This window comes from Muscardinus avellanarius (assembly GCF_963383645.1).
Source record: "Muscardinus avellanarius genome assembly, chromosome: 12".
In the NCBI taxonomy this organism is placed as follows: domain Eukaryota; kingdom Metazoa; phylum Chordata; class Mammalia; order Rodentia; family Gliridae; genus Muscardinus; species Muscardinus avellanarius.
The window spans coordinates 74,543,179-74,568,439 of record NC_137798.1 but is presented as its reverse complement, the minus strand read 5'-3'; the positions used below and the strand labels follow the sequence as shown (position 1 = coordinate 74,568,439).

Here is a 25,261-nt window from a genome sequence, read left to right as displayed (position 1 = left end):
CATTGCAGGGAACTGTCAGTGTCCCCCTCTAACACCCACACCGTCCAGGTTTTGGGATAAGACACAGGCGAGGAGAACATGGCATCTTCATCTCCTAGGATGGGAGTCACAGACACATGCTCTCCCAGAATCCATTAACACCACCTGCCCCCTACCCTGGTCCACAATCCCTTGGACTTTGGGGGTAAAAGATGACCTGCCGGTCATGGGGAGGGCACCTTCCCCAGCCAAGAACCTAAGGCCTTGGGGACTGAGCTGGAAACAGGAGGTTCAGGGAAGGAGAAGGGCTGGACCTGGGTTGGCAGGGACCCCAGGAGCAGCATGCTCAGCAGAGGACAAAAGGTAGAAAACCCCCATCCCAGAAGTAGCCAAGTGGTAAGGGGGACATGTGAGTGGCACCCAGCAGAGGTCAGGGAACTCGGGGAGGTAGGAGAGGCCAGGGAGATAAGACTCTGGGCTCTCTTCCCTCTGGAGCCACAACCAGGGAAATGCTCAGCGAGTTGCATAATCCTTCTATTTGCCCAGAGCTATATTTTGTCCAGAAGCTCTCTGTCCTGAGAGGTGATTCAAGAAAGCATTCAGCAGGGACTAGACAAGGAAGGAGGCTACAGAGGAACGAGGGTGGTCTTCCACTGCCTCCCAGGATGGAGGTGCACAATGAGTCTGCCCCCTTCAACTTCTCCCTGCCGTCCGGCTTTGGCAAGCGCCCCACCGACCTGGCGCTGAGCGTCATTCTGGTATTCATGCTGCTCCTCATCATGCTTTCGTTGGGCTGCACCATGGAGTTCAGCAAGATCAAAGCTCACTTCTTGAGGCCTAAGGGGCTGGCCATCGCCCTGGTGGCCCAGTATGGCATCATGCCCCTCACTGCCTTCTTGCTGGGCAGGATCTTCCAGCTGAGAAACATTGAAGCGCTGGCCATCCTGATCTGTGGCTGCTCACCTGGGGGGAACCTGTCTAACATCTTCAGTCTGGCCGTAAGGGGGGACATGAATCTCAGGTAAGACTAGGACTGAGGAAGGAGCGACCTGGGATGGGGTCACCGCAGAGATGTCACAATCCAGGGGAAGAGATGGGCTAAAGCCAGGGGAGGACAGGAGTAGGGGCTATGGATGCTAAAGCCAGGGGAGGACAGGAGTAGGGGCTATGGATGCTAAAGCCAGGGGAGGACAGGAGTAGGGGCTATGGATGCTGGGTTGGGGGTGGCATCTATGCTGGACTGCTGGACTGCTTATGCTGGACTGCTGGCAGGGGCTGGGTTTTCCTTATTGTAAGCACACACTGAACGAACCAAACTGGTCCAGGGGTATCCTGGAGACCTCTACACTACCAGGGTGTCTCAAGTGGGACATGAGAGTTGTCTCAAAACATTGATTTCCACCTAAAAGTAGGGAACTGCACTCACCTAACTGGAGAGCAAGATGTCAGCTCTGAAGCTGGAGATCTGAAAGGGGGTACAAACATTGCCAGAGAGATCAAGGAGACTTGGAACCAATGGGCACCTCAAATCCCTGTAGAGTGGGCAAGACTTCCAAAAGGTGCTCCAGAAAATCTGGTCCCTGGGACACGTTTTTTTTTTTTTTTTTAAATCCCACATCCCCCATCCAATGCAGCAATGTTTCCTGCAAAGGCACAGCCAGGTGGAGTCTCCCCACATCTGCCCAGGTTACTAAGGCCCACCTCAGCCTAGCTATTAGGAGAAGACCATCAGTACTCCTGGCCCAAAGTCTGAGCAGAAGTCAGCAGGGGTGCTCTCTCCAGGAAGGCCCATGTGGGGTGAGGGTGGGGTACTGGTTTCGCTACTGTCCTTCCAAACTAGTGGGACTGTAGCCTTGAGCAGCTGCCAGAGGAGGGCTCTCAGACCTGTTCTGCAGCCTGGGCTGAGGCTAAAAGGAGTTTTCTAGCAGAAACTTTTGTCTCCCAGTTTCCTCTGGTTCAGTCCTGTGGGGAGATATTATTCAATGCCAAGGCCAGGTAAAGCGACCGAATTCAAAGTCCATCAGGGGAAAACTTTACTAAGAAAGCTAACCAAGTAAAGAAGCCCCTCCTGGTAAGTTAGACGAGGCATGTGTGTGTGTGTGTGTGTGTGTGTACCTTATATATGCTAGGCAATGACTGCCACTGAGCTATACCCCCAGCCCATGGGATACTTTTAAATGAAGAAGCCAAGAGCAAAAGTTGGGGTTTACCAGGGCCTGTCCCCTGAGAAGCCTTAGGTGCTCTGCCACATGATTCAGCTTTCCCGCAGGTAGTCAATGGGAGAGAGACACAGGGGATCGGCTTGTATGGCTTCCTTTGAGGATATAGTTCCATGTTTTACAATCTCGTTGTGAGGAAATTCTCTGTCTAATCCAAGTCCTACCTGCTGCAAAGCAAAGCCACATGGTCTTTGATCTGGCCTTTGGACAAGGCCACCTCTGTGTCCCAAGAACTCTGACTCTACCTTAAACACCTTAGAAGGGATGGAGAAGCCAGGTGTCAGGGAAGGGCTGCTCTCAGAGATGCATGGCTGTGGAAGCAGCAGAGTAGAGGAGGGTGGATGAGCTTTAAAGTGTGAGTGACCAGATGACCCATGTCCTCAGCTAGTAGGTGCTGACGAGGCCTCCCCAACAGTGCCTGCACTTCTGTGGTTCGATACACCCCACCCCCGCCCCAAGGTAAAGCCTCAGGAACATGCCCCTTCCCTTTCCTCTGCTCAGCCTCCCTGCCCAGGCACCTGGGGTTTGTCTCCCTAGACCACACCATGACAGACAACACTGTTGGCACAGCCACCTCTGTTATAAGCCTCTTTTCCACCAACTTTACATGCACATTACACCATGCCTCGGACCCCGCTCAGAACATGAATCTTGTCATCTGCATCATGTGCTGCCAGGCTGAATTCCAAGTTGAATTCATCTGGGACAAATCATTACAATACCTGTAATATAATTACAGTATTATAATAATACCTGTAATGGTAGGTATTATTATAATAGTACCTATCATAGATAGTACTGATAGTTATATCCTCAGCCCTATCACTCAGTGGTAGAGCACTTTGCCTAGCATGCAAAAGGCCCTGGGTTCAATCCTTAGTACCATACACACACACACACACACACACATACACACACGCGCGCGCGCGCGCGCGCGCACACACGCGATATTAATAATAAATCTGAGCTGGGTGTGGTGGTACATGCTTGTAATCCCTGTGCTTGGGAGGCTGAGACAGGAGAATCACACAGGTTCCAAGCCAGCCTCAGCTACTTAGTGAGGCTCTCAGTAACTTAGACCCTGTTTCTGAATAAAATATAAAATAGTTCTGGGAGTATAGCCCAGAGGTAGAATTTAAAAATTTTTTAAATTTAAAAATAAATAAAAAATAAAAATAAAATAAAATCTGAACTAGCCGGGTGTGGTGGCACATGCTTGTAATCCCAGCACTTGGGAGGCTGAGACAGGAAGCTTGCACAAGTTCAAAGCCAGCCTCAGCTACTTAGTGAGGCTCTCAGCAACTTAGTGAGAACCTGTTTCTAAATAAAGTATAAAATAGGTCTGGGAGTATAGCCCAGAGGTAGAAAAGCCCCTGGGTTCCACCCCTAGTACCACCAAAAAAAAAAAAAAAAAAAAAAGAATGAAATCTGAACTAAACACTTTACCTACCTAGATAGGACATGTGATCCTCAGACCACATACAGACTGCTGTCACTAGCCACATTTAGAGATGAGATGAGAAAACTGAGTCTTACAGAGATTAACCTAAAGGTCTGAGTAGCTCAGATGTCTTCAGGGCAGTGTCCATAAACAAGGTGGCTGGAGGCTGCCTCCAGCCTCAAAGGCATGAAGTAGTCATGCCTTTGATGAAGTGTTCTGTGGGAGTGGTGCCCAAACTGCCGTCACAGCTTCCTACTTTTCAAGAGAAGGTAAGATCTCCATTTTTATGAGAAATTTTCAAATTTTTAAGTATCAGCAACTCATCCAAATTTGAAAGAATGCACAGAGCAAGCAACATGCTTCTAAGGGCCAGATGCAGCCCCAAGTACTACTTTGGACCTCTACTTGGGCACAACATTGCAATGTACCACTTAAGAGGAGGAAGCAGAGGAAGCAGAAGTCCAGAAACATGCCACATGTCCCAGGATGTGTCAGAGCCAGCCCAGGGCTCTCTTCCTGGTACCCTGCCTCCTGCTGGAGTGAGTCTGAGGCAGCCTGCCATCACAAGAGGCCAGGCCACCAGGTGGATCTCTGCAGGCAGCCAGGCACTCAGTTCCTTCCTCGAGGACACACAGCCAAGAATTGCCTCTGAGTTGAAGTGAGTTCCAGCTTGTCCAAAAGGGAGAACACCAGCAGGAACTGACCTCTTTTGACCGCCCTCGTGATCCCTCACATCCATGGGGTCTCACTCCACTGCATCTGTAGCAGAAGCCAGAACCAATGGCTGTGGGCAGCAGGCTTGGACACGACCCAAAGACTCCCACAGGTCTCCCCACCGTGATGCAGGAGCCCAACCAGGACAAGACGGAGGCCAACTCCCAGAAGTTTCCCACTTCACCACAGAGATTCTGTTAGGTCTCCCCAATAACTCCTGAACTTCTGTCTCCAACCTCTCCATTAATGAGGCCTCACAACTAGACACTCAAACTAAGTATACAGATGCCCAAAGCAGGATCTATGCAGTGCTCTTTGAACTTAGCATGAAGGAAAATGAAATAAACAAATGTGCCTGTCCCCCTAAGACAGCCATGCCACAGTGTTCTCATGCTGGAAAAGTCTGGAAGCTACCTCCCATCCCTGTTCCTCAAGGCAATCTGAGGACACAGTAGTCACAGAAACCAGGGTAGGGGGGTCAATATCTCTGACCAGCCCTTGGTACTTTTGCATGCATAAGAAGTACTCAGGGGTTTTGGAACATGGTTCCCACAATATTCTAAAGAACAAGGCACACTAAGTCCCAGAGCAAACTCCAAAACTCCAGATACATCAAGCCAAAGTAAGCATGAATTCTCTGCTCTAGGACACCAAAACAAACATAAGTTGTAAGCTGTTGTTCTACAAAGAGATCAATAACCAACAACAAAGCCCCCACATGCCTCTCCCCAATCTCATTCCCCTCTACTGTGCTTCAAAGGGCACACCTCCCCAGATTTCTTTCTTTCTTTTTTTTTTTTTTGGTGGTACTGGGGTTCCTGGAAGCCCTTCTACCTCCGGGCTACACTCCCAGGCCTATTTTTGCATTTTTATTTGGAAACAGGGTCTCCTAAGCCAGCGCGCGGGGCTAGCTTCAAACCTGCGCGATCCTCCTGTCTCTGCCTCCCAAGCGCGGGGATTACAAGCGTGCGCCACCACGCCCGGCAGACCTCCCCAGATTTGATGCTCAGTGTTTCCTGGGACCACATGTGTATCTGCCTTAAACATGCCATGCTACTGTGTTTTAATTTTATATCAACAGTTTGTACTGTCCACATCATTTGATGACTCGTTTTGAGGCAAGCGTGTAAGTAAACACACGACTAGTTTGCTTGTACTCACCCTACTGTGGTCAGATCTTTCTGCAGACTTCATGCCTTGCTTCTATGGACGGTACTGTGTTCTTGCTCCCAAATGAGAGCATATGTAATAAAAGCAGCATGGCTGGGTCGTGGGATTCAGGCATCTTCAGTAATTTTCACTAGTCAGTCATTCTACTTCCCAGGTCCCCTAGCAGTGTGCAAAGATCTCTTGTTTCTCCATGTCTGTATATTTGGAATTGCCACACTTAAATTTATGCCAACTGATAACCTGTGAAATGGATTGCCGTGGTTTCATGTTTGATTTCATGGGAGGCTTATCACTTTTCCATGCATTTATTGGCCATGTAGGTGTCCTCTTCTAGAAAGTTGTGTGACCTTTGCTTGTTTTTCTATGGGATTACATGATGGATTTTTACATTATTAATTTGTAAAGTTGTTTATGTATGTTCCAACAGCCTATACAAAGTTTGGGGCTTATATTTACACTTAGATATAGTGTGTTTATTCTAGTCAAATTTACCATTTTTTTCCTCAATCATTTATTTTTGGGGGGATTTAAGAGATCCTTTACTATCTGCAAGGTTACAAAGGTATTTCCTATATTTTCTTTAAAATTTTTGCTTTCCAGGTGGAGCTCTCTAATCAACCTAAAACTTATTTTTGTGTGTGGTGTGACCAAATTATATCTTTTTCATATGAATAAATTCCTAGCACCATTAAGGGAAATTTTCTCCAGTAATCTGTTTTTTTTTTTTGTTTTGTTTTGTTTTTTGTAATACTGGGAATGGAACCCAGGGACATTCTACCTCCAAACTACACTCCCAGACCTACTTTTTATTCTTTATTTTGAAACAGGGTCTTACTGAGTTGCAAAGGACCTCACTAAGTAGCTGAGGCTGTCTGTGAACCTCAATCCTCTTGTCTCAGCCTCACAAATGCTGGGATTACAAGCATGCTCAGTGCAATAATCTGTATTTCTCATTAATCAAATGTAAGAGTGTATCTGGAATCTCTTATTGGTCTATGTAGTTTTTCTTTCACTAGTACATTTTATTACAATAAGTTTGTAAGTCTTGATATATGAAAGATAAATTCTTATGTTATTCTTTTTGAAAACTACTCTTAGTCTTTTACTCTTTCACTTGAATTTTAAGATCAGTTTTCAAGTCTACCAATAAAAAATAAAAATCTGAGCTGAGCACAGTAGAACATGTCTGTAAACCCAGCAGCTGAGGAGGCTGAGGCATGGTGATCCCAAGTTCAAGACCATCCTTGGCAACTTAGTGAGACCCTGTCTTAAAATAAAAAATAAAAAAATAAAAAAAAGGGGGCCAGGATCAGTGGTAGAGGGCCCCTGGGTCCAATCCCCAGTACTGCAAAAAGTAAAATCTAGAATTTTGATCAATTTGAAGATCATCAATAGTCTTCCCATTCATGAATATGGTATAGCCAGCTTTTCTTAAACTTAGGTCTTCTTTCATATCTATTAAGTTTTATAATTTCTTCAATAAAGATATTAACATCTCTTTCACATCTTAAATTCTTCTAAATATTTTATAGATTTTGTGAATATTAGTATATTTTTAATCACTTATTAAAATCTCAGGTCCCTGTCTAAATAATATATATTACTATATTAATAATTTATTTATTATTTATTTTTGGTGGTACTGGGGATGGAACCCAGGGGCCTTCTACCTCCAGGCTACACTCCCAGACCTATTTTATATTTTTTATTTGGAAACAGGGTCTCTTAAGCCAGTGGAGGCTGGCTTCAAACCTGCGTAATCCTTCTGTCTCAGCCTCCCAAGCATGGGGATTACAAGACTGTGCCACCACACCTGGCTCACTAACATATTTAGAACCTTATGGATTCTCTTACTAATTATAATGGATATTTTCTTCTATAAATAATTCTATCACTGGCAAAAATTTAAAGTTTAGTTTCTTCTTTTCATGTGTGTGTGTGTGTGTGTGTGTATGTGTGTGTTTTACTGGTGATTGAACCCAGGAGCACACTGAGCTAAACCCCCCAGCCTTTTTTTTTATTTTGAAACAGGGTCACTAAGTTGCTGAGGCTGGCCAAGAACCTGAGATCCTCCTGTCTAAAATCCCAAGTACTGGGATTACAAGTGTGCACCACAATGCCTGACTCCTATACTTTTCCTATTTCTTGATTTGCTATGGCTGTGAAGGCCTGCATATAATTTATAAGGGAGGTGATAACATGACTGTTGCTTTATTTCTTTTGTTATAGGAGATCCTTGTAATTTTGCACCACTAAGTTTAACGCTTGCTGTAGGGAATTTCCATTCTGTTGCTGGTGTGCCAAATTTTTACCATGAAAGAATGTTGCATTTTATTATATTTGTTCCGTATCTTTGAAACTAATCACTCTAATTTTTTTCTTTACTCTGGGTAATTGCTGCCTCCTCTTTTCCTCTACCATCACAGACCTTCAGTTATTGTGTTTCAACTGCTTTGATGCTACTTCTAAGGTTCTTCCAATCATGATTTGTTTACTTTTTCTTTGTGCTTTCTGGTTTCTGCCTAACCATCACTCCCATGCTACTCATCCCAAAAGACCACATGCTCTATCTCTGTGTCTTACACTTACTCCCCAGAAGGAAAAATACACTTGATATTCCTATTATCTCAGTTGGACAAAGCCACTATATCCAGCTATTCCCTATGCTCTAAACCAGGCATTAAGCAACTGCGTCTGGTGGTATTCCATTATCCTACGAGCTACGGTCAGGGTGATAAGATCATATGGGTTGTGCATATGGCAGAGGCTTGAAGTAAGGAGAGTTCTATTACAGTTGAGATCAGTATGGCTCCTTAGGGAACCACATAAGGACACAGTTGAACAGGCCTGGTCTCTAATTCTGCCTCAGCTACCTAAGACCTGTGTGATTTGGGCCAAGTCACAACTCTCTGGCCCTTAGCTTCCTTATTAAAGGAGCTAGACTGCATGTTGCCTAAGGAAATGAAGCAATGTCTGTAAAGCACTTAGCACAGGGCCTGGCACAGAGCAGCAGTCCACAAAACAGTCTGTTAATGGGCTCTCTCCACTCTTCCCATCTCCCTCTCAGCATTGTGATGACCACCTGCTCCACCTTCGCTGCCCTGGGCATGATGCCTCTCCTCTTGTACATCTACACCAAAGGGATCTATGAAGGAGACCTGAAGAACAAGGTGCCCTACAAAGGCATCATGCTATCACTGGTCATGGTTCTCATTCCTTGCACCATAGGGATTGTTCTCAAATCCAAACGACCACAATATGTACCCTATGTCATGAAGGTAAGAATGTGGGGGCCCTATATTAGAAGGCAACATGGGCAGGGAGCAAAACACTGCAAAGCTAACTTACGAAGTAGGCTTATTTTGGCTCACAGTTTGGAGTTCAAGTCCAAGATCAGGTAGCCCCATTGGCTGGAGCCCCTGGTAATGGCTTATCATGGCAGGAGTACATGTTGGAGTAAGTAGCCACAATCCAAAATGAGAGAGAGCACACAGGTCAGGGCCCTACAAACCCCCTTGAGGGCATACCCTCAAAACCGAAGACCTCCCATAATACCCCACCTCTGAGATGTCAACAGCACTTCCCAACACTGTCACCCACCTTGTGCACATGGACCTTTGGGACCCACTCATGCAAATCAAATTGGTTTCTTCCCTTATTTAAAAAGAAAAAAGTCTGCTTCATGGAATTGTAATGTGTATGAGAATAGTTTTTTTAAGTTAGAAGAAAATATAAGTAATGCTATATGTATAACTTCCTCTGGCCCATGATCTCTCCACCATGAGATCTGGTCCATCTCAGGTCTGCAACTACCATCTGTAAGCTAATGACATCCAAAACAGCATCTTCAGCCCTTACCTCTCTCTTGATGCCAGAATCTACTTATTAACTGCCAGATCTTTTCACCTGAGTATACCTCAAATATTAGAAACTCAGTATGTGTTAAGTAAAAATAATCTCCTCCCCAACCTGCTCCTTCCTCCCCATGGGATTATCTGAGTGGCAGTTATATGTGCCCCAATGCCTGAGCCAGAAACTGTAAAGTCCCTCAACATCCCCTCTCCCCACCTGCACCACCTACTCAGTGATCTTGGTCTGCCACTTGAATCCATTTCTCTCCATGTGTTTATCCAACATCCTCTCACTAAACATCTCAAACAGCCAACTAATTTAGTTACCCCACCCAGTTTTAAAGTACTTCACTGCTTACAGCCCCTCATAGACTCCTCACTCCCCTCCACAGTGAAGTTCAAGCTCCTTAATTGTGTGTGTGTGTGTGTATGTGTGTGCATGTGTGTCTTTGTGAGCATATGCACATGCACTCATGCTACTGGGACATAAACCTAGGGGGATCCTCACTCTAAGCTATACTCCCTAGCCCATCATTTTTTATTTTGAAACAGGCTTTCACTAAGTTACCACATGCTGGCCTGGAACCTGAGATCCTGTGTCTCAGACTATCAAGTACTGGAATTACAGGTGTAGGCCACTGTACCTGGCTGGTCCCTCCTCAATTTGGTCACAACTCGCTTCCCATCTTAGCTTTTCTGTCTTTGCACGTCAAAACACTCTCCAATTCACACCCCACTCACCAACTTTCACTAGGTTCACTTCTATTTACCCCTCAAGCCCCAACACAAACTGCAGCTCCTCCAGGTGGCATCCCTAACCTCCCAAGCATAGCACCCAGCACCTGCCACACTTGTGGCAGTTATCACACCATCTTATACTTGTTTTTATTCCTCACTTGCCTCTATCCACTTTGCCCCAGGCGAATCCAGGGTTGAACAGCCATACAGTTACGTAAAATTATCATATACTCCCAAACTGAAATCATTTCTATGAGGATATCAACAGATGTATGGGTCAAGAGTCAAAGGCCACCAAGGATGGTGCAGCACACCTATAATCCCAGATACTCCAGAGGCTGAGGCAGAAGGATCACAAGTTGGAAGCTAGCCTAAGCAAATTGGCAAGACTCTATCTCAAAGTTAGAAAAGGACTGGTGATGTGGCTCAGGGGTGGAGTGTTTAGTATGTGTGAGGCCCTGGGATCAATCCCCAGTATTAAAAGAAAAAGATGCAAAGGATGAAGTTTTTTTTATTTTTATGGATTTTTGAGAGTTATACTCATCCTTTGTTACCTGGTCCTGTAAATAATATAGTGAGCACAGCTAAAAAAGAAAAAAAAGGAGTAAATAGCTAGCCTCTTTGCCCACTTAACCCTCTAAGGATCTTTCAAATTGAGAGAACCCAACTTCCATTAAGTGGCTCTGGCAGAAGGTATCTGCCCAAACTCTGTACAACCACTAACTGCATCCCCTGGTGGATGATCACATTTAGATATACCAAAATACAGCCAGGTGTGGTGGCGCACGCTTGTAATCCCAGCATTTGGGAGGCTGAAACCGGAGAATTGCAGTTCGCGGACAGCCTCAGCTACTTAGTGAGGCCCTCTGCAACTCAGTGAGACCCAGTTTCAAAATAAAGAATAAAAAATAGGGCAGGGGGTATAGCTCGAAGGTCAAATGCCCCTGGGTTCCATCCCCAGACCTGCTTAAAAAAAAAAAAAAAAAAAAAAAAAACCCAAAATACAATTTCAGGGATGCCCATTTTAAAAAACAATTGAAGTAACTTTTTTTATTTTTTTGGTACTAGGGATTGAACCCAGGGACTACACTCTCAGCCCTTTTTTTTTTTTAACAGTCTAAATTGTGGATGGCCTCACTAATTGCTGAGATTGGCCAGGAACATGTAATCCTCCAGTCTCAGTCTCCAAGTACTGAGATTACAAACATGCACCACCACACCTGGCTCAAGTAACTTTTAAACTTAGCTATGCAAGAGTTTATTCAAAGGCTATGCAGTTAGGTTAATGGTCCAAGAGCCATTTGCACCATAAACTATCCATCACCCTTTAATAAGATCCCACTATTGCACTGACTCACCGTTCTAGCTTTTCCCTTATCTGCTGTTACTGATGAATGGACTCTGACCTTCCTTTGTCTGTTTCTACCAACTTATGCCTTCTGATATCCCCAGACTTCTGTCTTTTAACACTTTCCCACCTACTACTTTTTTTTTTTTTTTCTGGAATTGGCTCTCCAATCTGATTAGATTTTTTTTCTGTTTTTTTATTTATTTTTTATTGGTGCAATGTATTCATACATCATAATGGTATAAAGAAAATACTTTTGTAGACATACATGTACACATTGCCCAGTTAGCCCCTACCCGATCCCCACCCCGTTCCCTCCCCATCCCTCCTTCTCATGCTTGGCTTAGTGGTTGACATCTAGTTTTATAGCAATTTATCCAATATTAACAATGATAATCTCACATAACAGTTTCATTTGTCTGATACCAAGCTTTTGATGACTTAAAAATAACATTTCAATATTTCTTTTTGCTTTCTTTCTTACAAGAGAGTATTTTTTTTCTTTTTTTCTTTTTTTAGGTGAAACTATCATACATTTATTTTTTAGAAAAAAAATCTATCCTGATATGGAATATGGACTCTAGATACCCAAAACAATCTTGAAGAACAACAAAGCTAGAAGATGTATATTTTCTGATTTCAAACCATATAAAGCTACAATAATTGAAACAGTGTAGTACTGTTCTAAGGGCAGATATATAAGCCATTGGAGTTATATATAAACCATTGGAGTTAAATAAAAACCTAGAGATAAATTCTTCCATATATTATCAAGTTATTTTTGACACGAACATTTGGTGGAGGAAATACGAATCTTTTTAACTAAATATTGTTGAAAAATAATAATTACATGAAAAAGAATAAAATTGGACCCTTACCTAACATATATACAAATATTAACTCAAAATAGATAAAAGACCTAAATATAAATCTTAATACTATAAACTTTTAGAAGAAAATCTGGGTCATAAAACCTCACAACATTGAAATTGGCAGTGATTTCTTGGATATGATTTCAACAGCACAGGCAACAAAAGGGTAAATAAACTCCCTAAAAAATAAAAAAATATATTGTATATCCAAAGACAATGTAAACAGAGTTAAAAGTTACTGATAGAATGGGATAAAATATTTCCAAATGCTATATCTGAAGGTATATTAATATTCCAACTAGAAATCCTAAAAATTAACAACAATAAAAGCAAACAATACAATTTAGAGATAGGTAAAAGACTAACATAAATAATGAATCTCCATAGATAACCAGTCTTAGTTGTCTGTTGGATGGAAAATCTTGTTTCTCTGGTTCTGGTGTGTGTTACCTATTTCTTCTGTGTAGTTAATCTCTTTGAGTCTTTTCTCTAGCACTGGTTTTGAAGACATAAATTCCTTCCGTTTCTGTTTGTCATGGAAGCTTTTTATTTCCCCATCTAATTTGATAGAAAGTTTTGCTGGGTAGGAAATTTTTGGCTGGAAGTTGTTTTCTTTCAGAGTTTGGAATATGTTACTCCAAGCCCTTCTGGCTCTCATGGTTTGGGAAGTCTGGAGTGATTCTAATTGGTTTGCCTCTGAATGTCACTTGGCCCTTTGTTTTTGTTGCCTTTAAGATTCTCTGCTTGGCTTCCACATTGGTCATTTTGACAATTATGTGGCATGGGGATCCTCTTCTCTGATCCTCTCTAAAGGGAGTTGTATAAGTTTCCTGGACCTGTGTATCGACCTCTTGCTGTACGTTTGGAAAATTTTCTGCTATTACTTCCTTGAAGAGATTGTTGATCCCTTTGGTTTCACCTTCTTTTCCCTATTCCAATTATTCTTAGTTTAGCTCTCTTAAAATGGGCCCATATTTCTTCAGTGTCAGATTCCTGCTGTAGGATATTTTTTTCTAAATTAGGAACTATGCGTTCATTTTTTGAATGATCATTTTCTAGGAGTGAGATTCTGTTCTCCATGTGGTCTAATCGGTTGTTTGTGCTTTGAATTGAGGCCTTTATTTCATTAATTGCATCCTTTATCTCTCTTTGGCTCTCTCTGAATTCTTTTCAAAACACGTCTATTATTTCTACAGTTATTTTCCTGATTTGATCTTCTAGAAATATCTGAATTTCTGTTTTATCAGGTTCCGATGTTGTGGGGTTGTGGGCATTCATTGCTCCATTGTTATTCCTCTTTCCCATGATTTCAGAAGTTTGTGCCTTCTCTGGGTTCTTCCCTGGGTCACTACGACTTCACTTAAGGTGCTCTGGATCTCGAGTCTATGGTATCTCAGTCACCACTACTCCTTTTCTGGGTTGTATCGCAGAGTCTCAGACCCTGGGAGTCAATCGAGGCTGCTTTAGACCGTGGGGGATGCCAGGTTGGGCGGTCTCCTATGGTGTGATATCTCTGCCACCGCCACTCCCCCACTGGGTCAAGTCCCTGGGAGTACAGTACTGGGATTTCTCCTCTAAGGGCCACAATTTGACTCACTGTTGTTGAGTACGCAGATAGAGCTGTAGTGGACTCGGTGAATTCACTGCTGCTGCCGCCGGTGGCAATATGGCGCCGCTGCCACACCCTCGGCCGTGAGGCTGGCATATTTCTTTTCTGTTTTTGAGCTACGCTCTGAGTCCCTGCAGAATGTGCTGAGCCCAGCCTCTGGGAGCTTTAGATGCTCCCTGCGCCGAGAAAGCTGCCGAATTCCTCCCGGCTGGTCCGCAGCGGCTCACCTTGGCTTGCTGTCCACCGCTTCTCTCTGGAGCCTGGTGGGCTGTTGAGTGCATTGGTCTGGTGCCGTCTGATGAGCTTGCCGCTGCCGCCGGCAGTAAGGCGCTACTGCTACGTCCTTGGGCGTGAGGCCGGCGTATCTCCTCTCTGGTTCTGAGCTCCGTTCTGAGTTCCCCTCCTCTCTGTAGCCTGGTGCTGCAAGGGAAAATGGCGCCCGCCGCTTCGCACCACAGCTCCGGCTGCAGCACTGCGGTCTGGTTTCTGGTGTCTCGTTTTTCCAGCCCTCTTTTTCTCTATCCCTTGAAATTACATTTTTTGTTTCTCTGCTGCTGATGGTGTTTTCTGGCTATGAAAGGCGCTGATTTTGTGGTAATAGAGACTGGTTGTTAGCGGGGCTCGTAAGCCCTGCTTTTCTCTGTCGCCATCTTCCCGGAAGTCCTACTACTTTCTTCTCTATATTCCTGCAAACTCCGTAAATGAGATCTGGTTAGTTCTTCCCCTCAACAACCTCTATGGACACCTTTCTGGGTAGTATAGGTCATGTCATCTAAAGGGTCACATTGACAGGCAAATGGACTGGCTGCCTATGAACAGGTGCTCATCCCAACTATGAGGATAGTGAAGCCAGATATCTAGTACAAGATATGGTGGTCAATGAAGCAGCAGCTACCCCAGGTCACTTGTCTCAGCAGACTGTAGAGTGACCGTGAGGTGTTAAGTTCCTCTCCTTTACCTATAATCATAGGAGCTACAGTTCAGTGAACGGTTTAGATGCCAGGTCTATGCCATCAAGTTCACTCAGAAAGGCTTGGGACCAAGGTTATACTCCTAGACTGGCAGAGACAGCTTTCATACCTGGATCACACCAAAATCCATTTATAACCACCTCTTTGCAGGCCCTAAGGATAGAACAAGGAGAATCAGAGTCGATGCCCACATAGGGGAAGAGAGCTTATAGATTCACGGACAATTCCTGAAGTACAATGTTCCTAGATTACCTTTTATTCTTGATGAGAATAAAGCTATTTTGCTCTTTTAATGGGAATAAAAAATTATTTTGTTACTGGACAGAAGACAAATCCAAGAAAAGAATCCAACAAGGGAAGTCAATTCAAAATGCAAAGGTAATGGGGATAGAACCCACGGATGCTCTATCACTGATTTTTTAAAATTCTTTTTCACTACTGAGGATTGAACCCAGGGGCATTCTACCTCCAAGCTATACCCCCAGCCCTACTTTTATTCTTTATTTTGAAACAGGATTTAAGTTGTGGAGGGCCTAAGTAGGTGAGGCTAGCTGTGAATTAGGATCCTCCTGTCTCAGGCTCCCAAGTACTGGGGTTTACAAGCGTGTGCCACCACACCCAGCTCTACCACTGATTTTTGAGAAAGGGTCCTGCTAAGTTGCCCAGGCAGGCCTTGAATTTAAATCCCCAAGTCTCAGCCTTATGAGGCATTGGAATTACAGGGGTGCATCACTGCACTGAGAAGTTAATAGTCTAAAACTTAAAGCATATGGTTATAGGTGAAACTTGTGAGAACCTTCTTATCCTGGAGTAAAACTAGTTGGTATGGGTGATTTTTCTTTTTCCCCTGCAGTATTGGGGATTGAATCGGGGGTTTTACCTCCAAGCTATACTTCCAGACTTTTTTTTTTTTTTTTTTGGTGGCACTGGGGGTGGAACCCAGAGGCTTTATTTGGAAATAGGGTCTAAGTTGCTGAGAGCCTCACTAAGTAGCTGAGGCTGGCTTCAAACCTGTGCAATCCTCCTGTCTCAGCCCCCCAAGGGTGGGGATTACAAGCGTGTGCCACCACGCCCAGCCTCCCAGACCTATTTTTCATTCTTTATTTTGAACAGGGTCTCATTAAGTTATGGATGGCCTAAGTAGCCGAGGCTGGTCAGAAACTTGAGATCTTCCTGTCTCAGCCTCCCAAGTACTGGGATTCTGGGCATTAGCCACCACTCCCAGCTGGAAGCTTCTTTCATATATACTTTGCAGATCACTCAATAATCAATCACTACTAAGGCTTATCCCTTAGTAGTTACACACTATTTAGGGTCTAAAACCATATTACCTCTGGCTTAACCAACTGCCCTGTTTATCTATCTTGCTTCAAACGACTCAACAATTTCTAGAAGTCATATTCATACTAGTAAAAACAAGGTCCCTAACTTTCTCATCAACAATAGCAGTATTCTAGAAATGTGTATACAGACTCCAAAAGTAATGACTCTGAAACTTAATTTACAATATCCATTTTACAAAAGACCCAAATATCTCATTCTGAACCAGGTATGGTGGTGGTACATACCTGTTAATCCTAGTATTTGGGAGGCTGGGATAGGAGGATCACAGGTTCAAGGCCAGTCTCAGCAACTGACAAGACCCTGTTTCCAAATAAAAGGTAAAATAGGGTTGGGAGTATAGCTCAGAGGTAGAACACTCCTGGGTTCAATTCCCAGAACCCCCTCCCACACACACACACACACACACACACACACACACACAGAGTCTCATTCCCTCAGAACTACAACACTCACCAAAAATCTGCTATCCAGAGTTGTATGAAAGCTGCAGTTGGAGCAAGACCTGGTGGTGCACACACATAAATCCAGTACTTGGGAGGCTGAGACAGGATGATCACAGGTTCAAGGACAGTCTCAGCAACTTAGTAAAACTTTCAGCAACCTAGCAAGATGCTCAACAAAAAAATAAAAAGGGCTGTGGGTGTAACTCAGAGGTAGAATGTCCCTGGCTTCCAAAAGATAGGAAGAAGTGGGGAGGGGGAAGGACAGGAAAAGGGAGAATGCTATAGCCAGTAGTACATGCCTGTAATCTCAGAATTTGGGAGGCTGAGACAGAGGATTTAAGGTTAAAAGCCAGCCTCAGCAACTTAATGAGACCCTCAGCAACTTGGCAAGACCCTGTCTCAAAATTAAAAGAGCTAGGCTGGGGGTATAGCTTGGAGGTAGAATGGCCATGTTCAATCCCCAGTAACACACACACACACACACACACACACACACAGAGCTTGGAGGTAGAATGCCCATGTTCAATCCCCAGTAACACACACACACACACACACACACACACACACACACACACACACACACACACACGGCAAAGAGAGCTTGTGCTTGACTGAATTCTCAGTACTCAAAGTATAGCCAAGTCCATCCAAGTTTCCTAGCTACTTTTGAATTCAAAAAAAAAGAGAAATTAGCCAGGCGTGGTGGCGCACGCTTGTAATCCCGGCATTCGGGAGGCTGAGACCTGGAAGATCGCGGTTCGCGGACAGCCTCAGCTACTTAGTGAGACCCTCTGCAACTCGGTGAGACCCGGTTTCAAAATAAAGAATAAAAAGTAGGGCAGGGGTGTAACTTGGAGGTCAAATGCCCCTGAGTTCCATCCCAAAACCCGCAAAAAAAAAAAAAAAAAAAAAAAAGAGGGAGATTAAAGGTTGTTCATATTTCCTCTCCGTCAAATACCAATGTTCTATTAAATGTTTTCCACCTCAAATCTCCACCCCTCTAGTTTGACTCCCTCCCACCCTTCTAATTGTTTTTTTCTTCTCGTCCTCACGTCCAGGGAGGGATGATTATCACTCTGTTACTCACTGTGGCCGTCACTGTCCTTTCTGTCATGAATGTGGGAAATAGCATCGTGTATGCCATGACACCAAACTTGCTGGCCATCTCCTCCATCATGCCTTTTACTGGCTTCCTACTAGGATACATTCTCTCTGCTGTATTCCGCCTCAATGCACAGTACGTATTATTTTGGATCCCACTGTCCCATGGGCCTCGTTCTTGTCCTAATCTTTCAAGAGAGAGCATTAGGAACCAGAAATCTGGGTAAAAGATTTCCCCAGGAATATGGTTCAAAAGCACCAACTGAACAAAGAACTTTAGACAGTGCATAGTAATCCAAAGAACTTCCCTGAAAGCAGAGGTTTTGAATGGGTCAGAGGCCTAAGTTAAACCCAGACCTCAAAAGCATCTAATCATCCACACAGCAATAGCTAATGGCAAAAGACAGCTTTACTGCTTTAGCTAGAGCCTTCAGAGTCTAGAATCTACCTCTTGCCCAATTTCCTGATAGCTATTGGCATTGGGGTAGCTTTGTTGCTAATCCTCTTCTCTTCCATTCTTAGGACAACACTGGGTGACAGCTCTGCTAAGTGGCACTCAGAGCTAAAGTAGCTGTGACTGGCTACAGTCCAATCCAATTCACAAAGCCACTACTTGAGAACAGTCAATGAATGTGAGAGTATGATGTGGAAGCACTAGGTAGTCCATCTATATGCAGCAGTGCAGGCACTTTCCCTTTTCAGCCAAAAGGGAAGCATTGACAAATGCTTATGCAGAAGTCTAAGCATTAGTAGCTCCACCTGCCCACCCCTCAAAAAACTGAACTATTTCCAAACTTTAAAAAATATCCATTTAGCCAGGCATTCGGGAGGTTGAGACCGGAGGAACACAGTTCACAGACAGTCTCAGCTACTTAATGAGGCCCTCTGCAACTTAGTAAGATCCTGTTTCAAAATAAAAATACAAAATAGGACAGGGGATATAGCTCAGAGGGTAAAATGCCTCTGGGTTCAATCCCCAGACCCACACAGATAAAACAAAACAAAACAAAAACTATCCATTTTTAAAACCAGACTAGGGCTGGGCCTGGTGGCACAAGCTTATAATCTCAGTACTTAGGAGGCTGAGACAGGAGGATCAAAGGTTTGTGACTAGCCTCAGCTACTTATTGAGGCTCTCTGCAACTTAGTGAGACCCTGTTTCAAAATAAATAAAAAATCAGGCTGGGAGCCAGGCGTGGTGGCGCACGCTTATAATCCCAGCATTCAGGAGGCGGAGACTGGAGGATCACAGTTGGCAGATAGCTTCAGCTATTTAATGAGGACCTCTAATTTAGTGAGACCATTTCAAAATAAAGAATAACAAAATAAAATAAAATAGGGCAGGGGGTGTAGCTCAGAAGTCAAATGCCCCTTGGTTCTATCCCCAGACCCGCAAAAAAAAAAAAAAAATCAGGCTCGGGGTGTAGCTTGGAGATAGAATGCCCCTAGGTTCAATCCCCAGTACTGAAAAAAAGAAAAAAAGAAAAAAAATTAAAGTCAGACTAATTTTATAAAGAACAAATTACTGTGATTTTAACAAGTCAAAAGGCTGCCAATGATCACTTGATGACAAATTATCACTGACAAGGTGATGCAGATCTTAGTAAACAGTCACAGCACCAAGTATCATCAGAGTGGTTTCCCCCATTATAATTATGTATTATGTCTCATTTCTTCCTAGAAAGCAAATATTTTAATATATTTGGGATTCAATGTGTATTTATCAAATGTAAACATCCCATTATCTAATCCAAAAATGGAAAGCAAAACTAGAAAAATATCTTCCAAAGAGAAAAAATGAGGTTGAATCAAACTTGGGTTTTTTTTGTTTTTGTTTTTCTGGTGCCGAGAATGGAACCAAGGCTTTCTACCTTTGGGCTACACTCCCACACCTATTTTGTATTTTATTTGGAAAGTCTTAGTAGCTAAGGCTGGCTTTAAATATGCAGGATTTTCCTGTCTCAGCCTCCCAAGTACTGGGATTACAGGCATGCACCACCATACCTGGCTTGGGTTTTTAACCATTTACAAATTTTAAAGATGTCTTAAGCCAGAATCGAGGGAACAGGACAAAGTCCAGGGCATTTCAGATGAACTGTCTTCCACCGTCTACTGAAAATTTAATTGTCCTTAACTTGGTAGAGAAATGGGTCAGTTGTCTTAAGCTCATGTATATCTCACATGCCTGGCTACGTCTACACTGGACTGCAGTGGGTCCTTAGTATTTTTGGAAGTGGAAGGGCAAAGGCACTCCTTTAAGTTACTTCACTGTCATACAGGTTTGTTTTTCTCACTACACAGGTGCAGACGAACCATCAGCATGGAGACTGGGTTCCAAAATATTCAACTCTGTTCTACCATCCTCAATGTGACCTTTCCCCCTGAAGTCATTGGACCACTTTTCTTCTTTCCTCTTCTCTATATGATATTCCAGCTTGGAGAGGGAATTCTCTTCATTGGCATCTTTCGGTGCTATGAAAAAATCAAGACTCCCAAGGGTGAGCTCTGATTCATTCTCCCCGCTTAAAATCTGTTCCCATTCTGGACCTGAGCCTGCCAGCAAGCAAATTTCTAGTGAGGACTTTTGAGATGAGGCTTTTAACTCCTATCAAGTCACTAGAAACCATGTAGAAGCAAGAATACAAAAGACCAGATGGGCATTGTGGCACATGCTTGTAATCCCAGCATTCGGGAGGCTGACATAGGATTCACAGACAGCCTCAGCTACTTAATAAGGCCCTTTGCAACTCAGTGAGACCCAGTTTCAAAATGAAGAATATAAAATAGGGCTGGGGTTGTAGCTCAGAGGCAGAATGCCCCCGGGTTGTATCCCCAGTACCTCAAAAAAAAAAAAAAAATGCAAAGACCTTAACCAGCCAACGCTACTTTTATTAACTATACTTCCATTTCTACCTCCTAGTTGGGAAAATAAAACCAGATAGACCAGCTAATCTTGAGCTTGTCTGAAGAGAGTGAAGAAGCCTGGGCTGCTCTATCAACATGGGAGACCATTTCTTAGTATAAGGAAGTAAGACAGAAACCCAGACCTTTCTAACCCCTGGAGATGGTTTAAACCCAGACCACTCCAACTCCAAAATGGATACAGCCTGTTAACCAGTAAATAGTACAATATGCTAGATTAACACGATCTGTGGCTATGATCACTAACTGGATTAACACAGTACCTCTTTACTAAAAAGTTCAGAACATTTCACTATCTCTAAAACATAATCAAACCTCAAGCCCAGATTCCCTCCCTTAACATATTTTAATCCCAAATGCCCACCCCATCCTCCACCCCCATGCTACAGGTCATTAGGGCCTGATGCATGCTACTCAAGCTCTGTCCCAGAGCTAAACCCCACAGGCCTTAAACCAGAAAACTCAACCTTGCTTTATAGCAACATCTCAGAATTTCATAAATTTAATCAATATACCCCCACACACACAAACACCCAATTCCCTTGACTACCTCTTATTTCCCATGACAAGAATTGAGGCCTCTTCAAGACCTTCCTAACCTCTGGAGATTATGATTTACACCCTAGGATAATTACACAACTTGCCATGTGAAATTCATACTATATTCCAGCAAATGCAGATTCTCCCTCTTTGCAATTAAAATGTAATCTAGCCAGGCATGGTGGTCCACTGTAATCCCAGTACTTGGGACACAGAGAGGAGGATCACAGGTTCAAAGTCAGCCTCTGCAACTTACTGAGACCCTGTTTCAAACTATAAAAAAGAAAAAAAGAAATCGGGCTGGAGGTATAGCTTAAGAGGTAGAATGCCAAACCCTAGTACCACATACAAACACACAAAAATTAATCAACCAGCCAAAATTAAAGACTGACCATACTCCAGGATATTATAAGCTTACATAAAATTATTAAGAGTTGTGGAAAAAAACCTAGGTCTGAGGCTTACCTAAAAGTAACTCAAGTGATTTGTTAGCAGGGCACTTGAAAGCAGATTGATCACAGGTTCATAACCAACATTAGCAACCTAGCGAGACCTTGTTTCAAAACCATTGAAGAGTTGGGGATGTAGCTTGGATATGTTACTCAGGTTCAATCCCCAGTAACACAAAATAAAAACACCACAGCGATGAGATTTCCTTTTGTGTATGTGGTCCTGGGATTGAACACAGCAGTATCCTACCTACAAGGTATATCCCCCAGCCCTTATCCCGCCCCCCCCCCAAAATACTTGAGAGGGAACCCAGGGGCATTCTACCTCCAAGCTACATGCCAGTCCTATTTTTATATTCTTTATTTTCAAAGTCTCTCTGAGCTGCAAAGGACCTAAGTAGCTGAGGCTTTGTTGTGAACTATGATTGTCTCAGCCTCCCAAATGCTGAGATTACAAGCGTGTACCACCACACCTGGCTTTATTATTTTTTAAATAGGGTCTCACTACTTGCTGAGGCTCTCCTTGAATCTGCCATCAGCCTCCCAAGTAGTGGGATTACAAGCATGCCTGCCACACTCAGATTTATCACTCATTTATCAGGTTCCACGTTTAAAGTTTTAGTCCCAGAAATGCCTAAAAAGCCTTTTAAGGGGCAATACTCTGGATCTTTAGTTCATGAGACCGAAAAAAAGGAGGGGGGAAAAAAATCCCAAGTACGCCTTGGAAGACTCCTATAACCAAACTAAGTCAAAGCAATTTACCTCTTTGGAACTCATGGCCCCAAACAGCTGTTCTGAGAAAGGAATCTCACAAGTTTTTGTGCTCTTGACTCTTCTACAAAGTAAAGGGAAGATGGGTCCTGACTACTACCTTCAAAGTTCCTCCACACCTCCTCATAGGCAAGAAAAGGGCAGGTCGATGTGGGGGTGGAATCTGGTCAGATTTCCTTATACTTTTCTTCCCTGACTAATCCTTGCCTCCAGATTGCGAGTAACCCTTGCTTACAATAACCTACCTCCCCTACTGTTATTGTATGGACACGTTATTCCAAGTAGAGTGATGGAATCTCAAAACTCTACAGGCATTTCATTACCAGTACTACCATTAAGGAGGTTAAGGGGAAGCAAAGCTTCCTCCAGTTGGATCATGGCAAGAGGGGTGAAAGAGATTATATAAGCATTATTACTCTGTTGTACTCCCTCTTTCCACATCTTTATCCCTTTTTTAATGTTACAGATAAAACAAAAGTGATCTACACAGCTGCCACAACTGAAGAACCAGTTTCAGGAGCTCTGGGGAACGGCACCCACAAAGGAGACGAGTGATTCACACAACTTAGCCTGCCCTTTCCCCAGTGGCCTGGATTCCGGTCAGACAGCAATTCAGAAAGCCAGTATGGTCAACCTCAGAGGAGCAAAAACAAAAACACCAGTGATGTCTCTTATCCAGTGCTGCCAAAAAATCTCTTCTAAAAAGCTATCAGCGGAATCATCAAGTGTTGTGTTGGCCTGGAGGACAGAGAGGAAACTACTCAGGAAGCCTTACCTATTACCAAACTTCAGATTTGGTACTTTTAAGAAATAAAAGGCCAGCATGGTGCTGCACAGCTGTAATCCCAGCTCTTGGGAGGCTAAAACAGGAAGATCACAGACTCAAGAACAGCCTCAGCAAGTAGTGAGACTCTTCACTAACCTAGCAAGGCCCTGTTTCAAAATAAAAATAAAATAGGCTGGGGGTGTAGCTCAAAATGGTACGCCTCTGGGTTCAATCCCCAGTACCACAAAACATAAAATAAAAAAAGGAAAGACATGTTTAGTGACTATATACTCTTTTAAGGCAGCAAGAAAGTCAAATCTGCCTTTTGCCTCTAGAGCTTTAGAAGTCTGATAAGCACATAAAAACTTCTGAATAAATGGATGTTTTATCCACTAACAAAATACCTCAATACCACTGCAAGTTGAGACCAAAACAAAATAAATGCTCGAGTAGTGTAGCATTAATAGACCATAAATGTTCTAAAATAAGTTCCTTTCCTTTGACATCAGATGTGACACCAAGTCCACATAAGTAGACATGATCAAGTGCCAAAGCAAATTACACAGAAGCAAACTCAAAATAGTGACTCACAAGACTGGGTATGGTAGTGCACACTTGTAATCCTAGCATTTGAGAGGCTGAGACAGGAGGATCGTGGCTCAAGGCCAGCCTCAGCTACTACTTAACGAAGCCCTTTGCAACTCAGTGAGACCCTGCTTCAAAATAAAGAAGATAAAATAGGGCTGGGGGTGTAGCTTGGAGGTAGAATGCCCCTGGGTTCCATCCCCAGTACTTGGGGGAGATGGGGGAAGAGCTACTCACTTGGCCCCAGTAGCACATACCTATAATCCCAATACTTGGGAGGCTGAGATACGAGGACCAGAAATTCGAGGATAGTCTAAGCAACCTAGAAAGACTCAGCAATCTAGCAAAACAAAAAGGCCTTGGAGTATGGCTCACAGGCAGAATGACCCTGGCTCAATCCCCAGTACCACAAAGAAAAAAGCTACTCACAACCATAGTAAAAGATTTTTCATGAATACTAGTAACTAGGAGAAATTGTACACAAAAGCCAAGAAACAGAGTATTTCATTTCCCATTTCCCTATCTCAAAACACTCAGAAGGTACTGTGAACTACTGCCAAGAGTGGTTACCCGATTCAAAAAAAAAAAAAAAATAGAATTTAAGTTTCAAGCCAGGCATGGTGGCACTCCCCTGTCATCTCAGTACTTAGAAGGCTAAAAGACAGAAGGATCACAAGTTTGATGATACCTCAACAAGTAGTGAGACTTCCATCAACCTAGTAAGACTGTTTCAAAAATCAAAATAGGGCTTAAGGTGTAGCTCAAAGGTTAAAATGCCCCGGGGTTCCATCCCCAGTACCACAAAAAGTTTCAAATTTTCTCTAACATTTTACCTGTAACCCACAGGTAAACAAGCGTCAAAGACTTACATATGGCTGTCTACTTGTGTCACACATTATTATCAACTGAAACCAAAAATTTTAAGGCAGTTTGGCAAATGTGCAGGACTAACAAATACTCCCAAACATCAAAACAAAAGCCAACTTAGATGTCTTTACATTATATCTTTGTTGTATGTGTGTGGGGATAACCTGGAATTGAACCCAGGGGCATTCTAACTGAGCTCTACCAAAATCAGGTTTTATTTTTAAAAAAGGTTTCACAAAGCTGCTGAGGCCGGCATCAAACCTGTGATCTTCCCGTCTCAGCCTCCAAGTACTGGGATTACAAGCATGTGACACCAGGCTCAGCTTTTACCTATCTTTATTTGCTTATCTGTTCAAGTCGTGAAAATTCAAGCTTTTAAACTCGACCAATTCCCTTTCGAACCATTAACTCATTTACCTCTGCCTCTTCAAAGGATGTATTCAGTCACACTTAGGCAGATTGAAAGTAGTTAAGCCTGTTACTAATTTTAAGGGTGAGGGGACAGGAATAAAGTTCACTGGTAAAATGTCAAATCACTTACTACCATACTGCTCTGAGTAA

The 25,261-nt window shown here is 43.3% G+C and overlaps 1 protein-coding gene across 1 annotated transcript; it reads left to right on the top strand.

Annotated features, from left to right (window-relative positions):
* Positions 1–644: 644 nt before the first annotated feature.
* SLC10A1 (solute carrier family 10 member 1) lies at positions 645–23,296 on the top strand (the record flags this gene model as incomplete). The annotated part of the gene is given in 6 exon segments (XM_080707169.1): positions 645–1,000; positions 8,591–8,801; positions 17,758–17,936; positions 20,102–20,298; positions 22,949–23,034; positions 23,036–23,296. Coding segments are annotated over 6 exon segments (1,290 nt in total).
* Between the last annotated feature and the right edge of the window lie 1,965 nt (positions 23,297–25,261).